Source organism: Lepidochelys kempii, chromosome 2 (assembly GCF_965140285.1).
Source record: "Lepidochelys kempii isolate rLepKem1 chromosome 2, rLepKem1.hap1, whole genome shotgun sequence".
Lineage (NCBI taxonomy): Eukaryota > Metazoa > Chordata > Testudines > Cheloniidae > Lepidochelys > Lepidochelys kempii.
In genome coordinates, this window is record NC_136381.1 from 231,453,546 (window position 1) to 231,462,407 (window position 8,862).

The 8,862-nt window shown below is 37.9% G+C and overlaps 1 protein-coding gene across 15 annotated transcripts in view; it reads right to left on the reverse strand.

Annotated features, from left to right (window-relative positions):
- The window catches only part of NSUN6 (NOP2/Sun RNA methyltransferase 6), a 52,616-nt gene that overhangs the window by 42,916 nt on the left and 838 nt on the right, over window positions 1-8,862 (reverse strand). For 5 of the 15 annotated variants that reach the window (XM_073334174.1, XM_073334173.1, XM_073334176.2 and 2 more), the window contains exons 2-5: window positions 6,043-6,142; window positions 4,879-5,034; window positions 3,385-3,464; window positions 1,941-2,050 (exon numbers count right to left, since the gene is read on the reverse strand). In XM_073334174.1, coding sequence (XP_073190275.1) covers window positions 1,941-2,050; window positions 3,385-3,464; window positions 4,879-5,034; window positions 6,043-6,117 — 421 coding nt within the window. In that variant the 5' untranslated portion in view covers window positions 6,118-6,142. The other 10 variants (XM_073334180.1, XM_073334165.1, XM_073334167.2 and 7 more) reach the window with 8 other exon arrangements.

An 8,862-nucleotide genomic window follows, 5' to 3' on the forward strand; every position in this document is an offset into this window, starting at 1 on the left:
GACACTGAGGGAAGGATGGGGAGGAGTTGATCAGCAGGGCCCGCGGATCCCCTGTAGTATCCTCAAGGACCCCAGTTTGAGAAACGCTGATCTAGATGGAAAAAGAAAGACTTGTGGTTAACACAGCCATAGTCACTACCATGATAACAACAAAGTGAATCATCTACAATTATATTATAAAAGTTAGTTTAATCTTTAAAAAAATAAATAGCACAAATTGTTTCAATATGTAGCTGAAGACTAAGCACTGTTCAATAGCATATGTAGAAGATTATCTTCTGGCTCACTGGCACTGGGAGAGAGAGACACAAGGGTTCGCATGATAACTTCAGAACCTCCATAAATTAGATATGAGAAAGATTTTTCTCACCAAGAAATAACAGAAGTCAATACTAAGATCTCAGTTCAGGGCAACTGCACCTGTATTCCCCGCAGTGGTCCAGCAAGGGCATCCACTCTCAGGCTTCCAACACCCGAGCTGTGGCCGCTCTGGTGTGGAGACCCGCATGTCACCCACTTCTGACCAGGGTATGTCCAGGCTGAACAGTTCCCTGCCTTCACTGTGTTACTCCCAGCAAAGACAATCTGCCTAAATCTGCTTGATTTTTCTGATAACGGAATGATTGGTATAGATGAAAGTTACCACCTGTTTCTTTCTAAGGAAGCCTACTTTATTCTTAAGGTAAAAAGCATTACAGAGAAAACATATTAAAAACACAGATGCTAATAAGCTTACCAGATTTCATTGCAACTCTAAAATGGGCTCCGTCAAGAGCAGTTTTTCATCACCCCACCCTAAGTGTTTCCTTGTGGTTACAAGTTCATCACAGATTCACCTCAGAACAAGTACACTCATGCGAAATTTAATCCACCCTTTTATATAGAGCAGGGGTCTTTGATCTGGAGATTCCAGAAGCAGGTAATTAGTATACAATAGGTCTCTCTCCCCAGATCTTATCTTCAATGTGTTGGCTTCAGAGGGGAAAACCTGCATTCCCCTCACTTCAAGGAACTTCCTAGAATATCCGCATCACAGATATTGTTCCAAAAAGACCTTTGAATTTTCTCATACCTTCCAGAAATTGTATTAATTTTGTTTTCCTGCTATAGAAATTCCATACAATTTCACAATAGTACATAAACATTTGCATTTTTAATATAATCTACCACAAAGGTATTAACCCAAATTCAGTAAGATTTAATTCAATTCAATTCAATAAGGTACATTCAGGATATTGTCAATCTGTCACACTAGACCATTATAACATCAAACATGCCAATTTCAATGTCAAGGGAAAGCGAAACAAAAACCAAAAACTTCAGTTCTCCTTTACATCTACTTTCTTATGTTCCTAAGATATCATGAAGTCAATGTGTCTTTGTTTGCCATTTTTTCAAAAGCTAACAGCTCCTACTTTAGTGGCCACTAACTACACAGAGGTATCAATCATGTGCCCCATATTTCCCCTTGGTTAGATTGGGAAGTTACTAAATTGAACGTGCTTTTCTTAGGCAGTATTAAGGGTAAATACTGACTTTAATAGCAACTACTGAAGCTTATTAGAAAATCTACAAAATTAATCTCTCCAGTATACACCAAAATGACATAACTTTTCAGTTTGGTCAGGTTATGTCTCACTTGAAAACATCTGATCTTTGTTAAAAAAACCCTCTTTTTCAAGTCAAAAGAAGAAGAATGTAAAAATATCAATGACAGACAATCCTGCTGTTAAGAAATTGAAGTCTCTAAAAAGGAGAGAGAACTGAAAGCAGCACAGAAGAGGAGAGGTAGCATGCACCATTTTGTTATAAGTATTGCACAAGAAAAATCATGAAAGTTTTACAAACAAAAACAAAGTAAAATAGATACTAGATGTCAACTGGAATGGATGGTTGTTTCCCCCCCTAAATCCTACTGGAATATATTAGAGAACCCTTACATTTTGAAGCAGATATGATTCCTGGAACAAAGACATGCGCTCCTCGTAGCACTGAATTCCCACACTGGGCTCCAACAATGACTTCAGATGATTGCTTTTGTAGATCCTTCCTGAGGATACGAAGTGTAATTTCATTACAAAAACCTGCTGACAGTCTATTTTAGAAAAAAAAGTCAGTTCATACATGCTGTTTGAGAAAGGGTGATGGATAAATATGCACCTACTGTATATCAAACTTACAAGATGCAGTTCAGTCCTGTTAAAAGTAAAGAATAAAACCAAGTGGCAGTCCTTGGAAAAATGCATATTCAGCCCCAAAACTGCTGCTGCCAAAAATCTGATACGAATATACAAAATCAAGTTGTTAACAGATGTGAAAATCATTCTTCTCCACTTTCTCTGCCAGTAACAACTTAGTGTTCAACCAGGATGGTCAAAAAGTGATCTTTTAAATTTAATAACTGCCATAAATCTTTATTACAACAAACATTTGAACACGATGCAGGGAATTTTGCTGGTAGCTACTGTATCCAGGTTGGTGATAAGGAAAGTAATGGCTCAGACTTGTCAAGGACAAGTACAAATAGTGGATTATTTAGAGATTGGTACATCAAAGGAGGATTTAAGATCAGTGCAGGACAACAAATAATAAAGTACTGTCCAACACTGTAAAAGAGAGACAGCAAATACCATAATACAATGTACAGTTTGTACACACTAGTATTGTTTATGATCCCTATAATTTAAAAGCCCACTTGACAGAGTCTTGGTAAACTCAAAATTGACAATTGTGTGTAATTTTGAAGCCTCGTTGTAAGAAAGATCATTTAGATTATCCTTCTAACTGTGAAGTTAAATTAAGCAATGAAAAAACTTCCAAGAGTGGAAACAATGAGGGAACACTAAAGTTGTCTAAAATGAAAAACAGAAAAAAACCCAGCTTAAGTATGAATACTGTAGGACATCAGCATAGGGGAATAAATGTGACCCTGGAATTCCTGTTTAACGTTATCATTTATGCTACCTTCCCTAAATACACTCATGTGAGTCTTGTAAATGCAAATGTTCTAACGGAGGAATATTGTGCACTACTGCAAGACCCTATACTTTGAAGTCCTGCCAAAGTCCCTAGTCCTTCAGCAGAGATAATCTACCTCCTCCTAACATACTCTGCCACACGGCAATTGCTGTATGGAAAACTAATATGAAGTCCATTATCATAAATGGAGAAAGAAAAGATTATGGTCTTTTAAAATATAACAAAATTCTGAGGGAGTTTGAAAGATCAAAAATTTATGTTATCTAGGACAAGTACTGCATATTTTGGCTTAAAAAACACTTGCAACTTTTTAACAGTGTCTAAGTTATCAAAAATGGGTTAATGTAAAACCTGTCGTGAAACTCAGTAACACAAATTAGTTGTTAAAGTCTGAAAATTACAAACCTGGGTCCAATGACAGGAATAAGTAAGATGTCCTGGAGTTCTGGATGCCGAAGAACTGGAACACTAAGACCTTTAAACTGCTGTTGAATTTTTTTAAAAATAAAAGAACATTAACAAACAACAATGCTTTAAAAAGTACTTTATTGTACTTGGAATTAATTATTTTTCAGTTCACACTTTATATCTATGAATGGTAGAATCTCTTTAATTGATGAGAAGCTGGGAAATCCGACATTAGGAAATGCTGTATATTATAAATACTCAAGCTAAAACACAGAGATAAATAAATACATTCAGAAATGCCAAGACCACACTAGGAGTCATTGACAAGATTCATTTCTCTGTATCTGTGTTTTTAGCAAAGCATTTCCCCTTACAAAGCAAAAAATTTGACAAAAATACCAGTTCCAGATTCCTAGAACAAGTTGTATGATAAAACAAGCATAACTCATTACCCTCCTAGCAAATAGTTAGAGTAGCGCCAACTGCTTTCACATTACAGAAATGTCTTGGCCCCGTCACACAGTTGTTGTCTGTAAACCCACCAACATCAATAATTTATTTATAGAAGAACCGGATCGCCTCAGAAAGACTGAAGAGATATGGTAGGATTTCTAAACAATTTACTTTCGGACTTTATGGCTTACAATTAATTATCTCTGTCAGATAAAGACAGTCATAAAATAAATAGAACAAAAAAAAAATCAAAAAATTAACTAAACGTCAAAGCATTGTGTTACACCATCAGGCAGGAATCGCTCAAGTTATTTGGATACTCTGTTTCTTTCAATTTCACAGACTTCTTAAATAAGACATTGCAACATCAGTTCATTTTTCTGTCACCTTTTATTAAAAGCAAGCTCTATACTTGTTGCATATATCTTCTCAGACTACTAGTTTCTATTTCTGTTGTCTTGTCTAGATTGCAGTGCCTTCCTTCTACGTTTGTAAAGCATTTAGCACAAAGGGGCCAAGCCAAAATCCTAATTAGGGTCTACAGGTGCTATTATAATACAAATAATCCATGAGTATTATATGGTCCTTATTTATAGATTTTAAATTTCTGAAGGAATGTGCACTTTTCGAAAATGCAAAGACAGAAATTCTCTGACTCAATCGCTGGTATTTTTTATTAGACCTTATCTACAATAAAACTCAAGTTCTTTAGAACTTTGCAAAAAAAAAAACCCAAACATGTCTTTTCTCCTGTTGATGAAAGCACATTTGGTTTAGGGCACTATGAGTATTTTTAACTTCCTTTAATGTATCAGATATCGATTAGTATTGGACTTAACTCACAGACTCTACCTATGTTTCCATTTGACTCTGAAAGTGCTAATAGGATTTTCATCCCGGCACCAAACTGAAAGTAGGCATACTCATCAAGTTTAGGAAGTGTTTCCATTATTTGAAAAAAGGCTCTTGCAATCAGCTAGAAAACCAGAAATCTTGTAGCTATCTTTAGTGATAACCAGGACACAAAACTGCACAAACCTTGTGGATCTCTTCAAACAGCAGATTTTTCACTTGTTTCACTGAAGCCAAATGAGTGTTAACTCTAACAGTTGTGAAAGCTGGAGGATGAGATAGACAATTTAATAGAGATTCATATTTCCTCTCTGCTTCCAGTGTGCCTAAAGCACTTATGAGCTAAAAGAAAAAAAGATATATATTAGTAATAAACAGCTTCAGGCAGTAGTGCTTGTTGTAGTCAAAAAGTTTAAGTCAACCATTATTTTGTGTATGTCATGTAATAGACCCTCAGACGCATATGCAGCTCCCACTGACTTCAGTGAGAATCACATACGCACACTTGAGATCAGAGTCTGGCTGCTGAAAAGACCAGTCTATTTATTGAGCAAGAGTATTCTAAACAAACTGATATTGGAACAGGCATTAGAATTAATCTTAATTGATTCGATATTGCTCTATTAAGTGGCATTCCTAGCTTGCTGTACAAAGCAACAGGTATACAGAGACAAAAAAAGCAGACTGCGACTCAAAGTTGTGATGAGTTTGTGTGATGGATGAAGACGGCTTGAAAAAAAATGTTTTGTTTTGTTTTTTACAATAGAAATTCAGGTAGTTTGTCTAATCTGTGGGAGGTGGTGGGCTTTTTTTTCTTTTTGATGGGGGGATGGTGGTAGTGATAATTGTTCTTGGAAGACTTTAAAGAAGACTAGATTGTGATACCCCAAGATGAGTTTTCTTGGAACTTATTAAACAAACATTTATTAACAGTATATTCAGTTTATTAAAAGTCCCAAAAAGTTTAAAAACAAATTTTCGTATTATACCTATATTCATACTTTTAGAAATCACACATTAGACTAGCCCTTATAACTTCCAGATGGAATTAACAATCCTAGGCCCCAATTCTTCAATGAGCAGTGTACAGTCAGACTCCTGAATCCACACAGGACCATTGAAGTCAATGATGCTCTGCATGGAGCTCATTACAGGATCAGAGCCCTTTGCTGAAAAGATCTCTCTAACTCTAAATACTAAAGATAAATGCCTCTCACAATAAAAGTGTATCAGTAATTTCATAAAAAAATAAAGTTAGAAGAATGTAATGGCTGCACAGTTCAACATTCAACCAGTGAAAGGCAAATCTGTTTACACAGGCTGACTGGCTGAGTTACCTTTATCACATACCTCCTTATTTCTAAACACGTTCCCAAGGTATTCTTCAACTTCCGGTTGCAGTAATATTTTTGAAAAAAAAGACATTTTCCTTTATAGTGCAATAGCCTTCCTGGTAAACAACAGCAATAAACAAATTAATGTTTTCATTATTAAAGATATTTAATTTGCATAATTGCTAATTAAATAGCCAAATGAAAAGGGTTGCAAAAAAATTCAGGTTGTGTTGTGTATGATAGTTATTCAACAGTACCATAAGAAAATGTATGGGACATTAGGAGGCACATACTTAGGGGTATTGTGTGAAAAGACATTATCTCCTCCAGGTTTCTCACCAATGTGAATATTTCATCAAAACAGTAAGAAATTTTTCAAAACACTGATTTTTGATTTTTTTAAGTATTACGGCTCACAGTAAAGTGAATGGACTTGCATAAGTTACTAAAACCCAATGCAACTTTTTACAAGATGTATCCCTAAGTTATGAGTTACGGTGGTGTTTGTACTGGCTAGATGGTGCAGTTGCTAATTGTATTTTAACATGTTAATTAACTATTAGAAATTGCATTTTACACAAAGACTTAATTCTAACAATCTGATTAATAAATTGGTTGCCACCATAGAGGGATCAGTGATGATAAAAAAAATATTCAAATTCATGTAAATTGTTTTATCACAACTACAAAGATAAGATACATGCTTTAATTGTGGGGAAGACTGGAAAGGGTTACACAGTGAATGGTTTTAAGATACCATTGTGTGATCTTTCATTCTTTCTGAACAAAGTATTAAATGTCTTCTCAATTCAAATAAATGCACATAATGATATACAACTATGTTTCTGGTATAGTGTAGTAGATGTAAATAACAGTTACATTTGATATTTTTCAAATGTTCTGTCCAAAGGTGTTTGCCAAATGTTAACTAGAAGATCTACCTTCCGTTTTCCTATGCTGTACCTTTGCCCTAAAGTATGCATCAGGGACCCTCCACAACATTCTCCCCTCCCTACCCAAAGTCCAATCCAATCACCCTAGTATGTGCTTAATATATTTATTTATATTCAGCTTTCCTCAAATTTAAAAATGCCAACATGTATAACAATGAGTAACTGCACTGTAGATGTCAGGGGAAAGCTAGAGGTTTGGGCAGCTGCGAAAGGAACATTTGGCACTTAGGAAAGCATCTGAGATATCTAGGGTTTTTGTTTGTGTCAAGGAAGCAGTCAAGGCTTTTGGTACAAGAAAGGTGATACATCACTTCTGGGCATGGGCAGAGGAGACTAGATTTGGTGGGAATGTAAGAGGGAAGTTGAATTGCTCATTCCCCACTTTAGCAACCCTTGAAAGGAATGAGCAGCCTCACTGCACCCAGTCCCTGTATCTGTATCTAGCACTATGTCTCAATGTGACCAATAAGCACGCTGCCTCGATGTTTCTACTAAACTTAACCACAGTATGCATCCGATGAAGTGAGCTGTAGCTCACGAAAGCTTATGCTCAAATAAATTGGTTAGTCTCTAAGGTGCCACAAGTACTCCTTTTCTTTTAATCACCACTGAAAGTTAATGTTGCCATTTAAAGAAGTCTATTCATCATGACGAATAAACTTCTTTTAAAAGATAAAACATTTTTTTAAAAATGCATTCTCAAAACACAGTTAAGCACCAATTTAAAACAAAACTGCAATTATGAAGTAATTTATACAATAACATTACTTGTAGAACTCAGGCCTACACTTAATAGTGTTATGGTACGAACATTGTACGTAAAGATGCTGATATGAATATTTTCATGGTTTAAGTGACCTAAAACTTCCAGACACATCTCCATAGAAAAGTGGCAATAAATCTTACCTGGTTTAGCATCAGGTATAGTATTTCATTATGATGTGCCATTGGCAAAATGGTTTGCTTTCACTCCCTATATGTATGGTATGGACTGCATAAACTGCCTCCAAAAACAGGCCAAAAAAGTAACGAAGGGTTCACTTAATTAACATCAAAATGTGCAGCTATAGTGAAACTGCTCCGCTATGTGACAAGACAGAAGTGTTTGTATTGCCATGTAACCAGTTACATTGATATTTTCATATTTGTAATCCCTTGCAGGCTATTTGTTCAATGGCCAGGTTTTCAGGGACCTGAAGATGCAGCTGGGCAACAATTTTCAGAAGTGCCTTGGTGCCCAACTCCCATTTAAATCGAAAGGGGGGGGGGAGATACCTCGGTGTTTATCTGCCTTTTTAAGTGCCTAAATTTCTCAGAAAAGCCCAGTGAGGAGGGAAGTGTGCGGGGCAGTTCCTCCCGTCCAGACTACGGACCGCAGGGCCCTCCCTACAGAGAGCAAGTAGGGCTCACGTACCCACACTGGCGCTACCCGGGCCGGCGTGGCTAAAGCAGCAAGGATTTTCGGTACCTACGGCTCCGGAAAGGGTGGCACAGCTCGTGCACCGGGTAACACCAGCACCGGCTAACACTGCCGCGCAGAGCGGCATCCCCCTCCCCACCCCGGTGGCTCTTAGTCGCGCCCAAACTCCGGCGGCTCTGGGGACGCCTACTCCAGACCGTGCCCCGCAGCGCCTCTGCTTAGGCCTGCCAGAGCAGCCGCAACGCCCGTCCTCCGGGCAGGAGCCGCGCCGCGCGGAGAGTCTGGGAAGGAGACGGCTCGCGGGTGGGGCGCGCCTCTCCTCGGTGAGGCGGAGGCTCCCGCCTCCCGACCGCGCTGGCCCCGCAGCGCTGTTAGGGGCGTAAGGGGGGATCCTGCTGCCCCTTCAACAGTGACTACGGAGCTTCCCCCCGACAGCACTCCACGTCCTCGCACACCCGCCCTA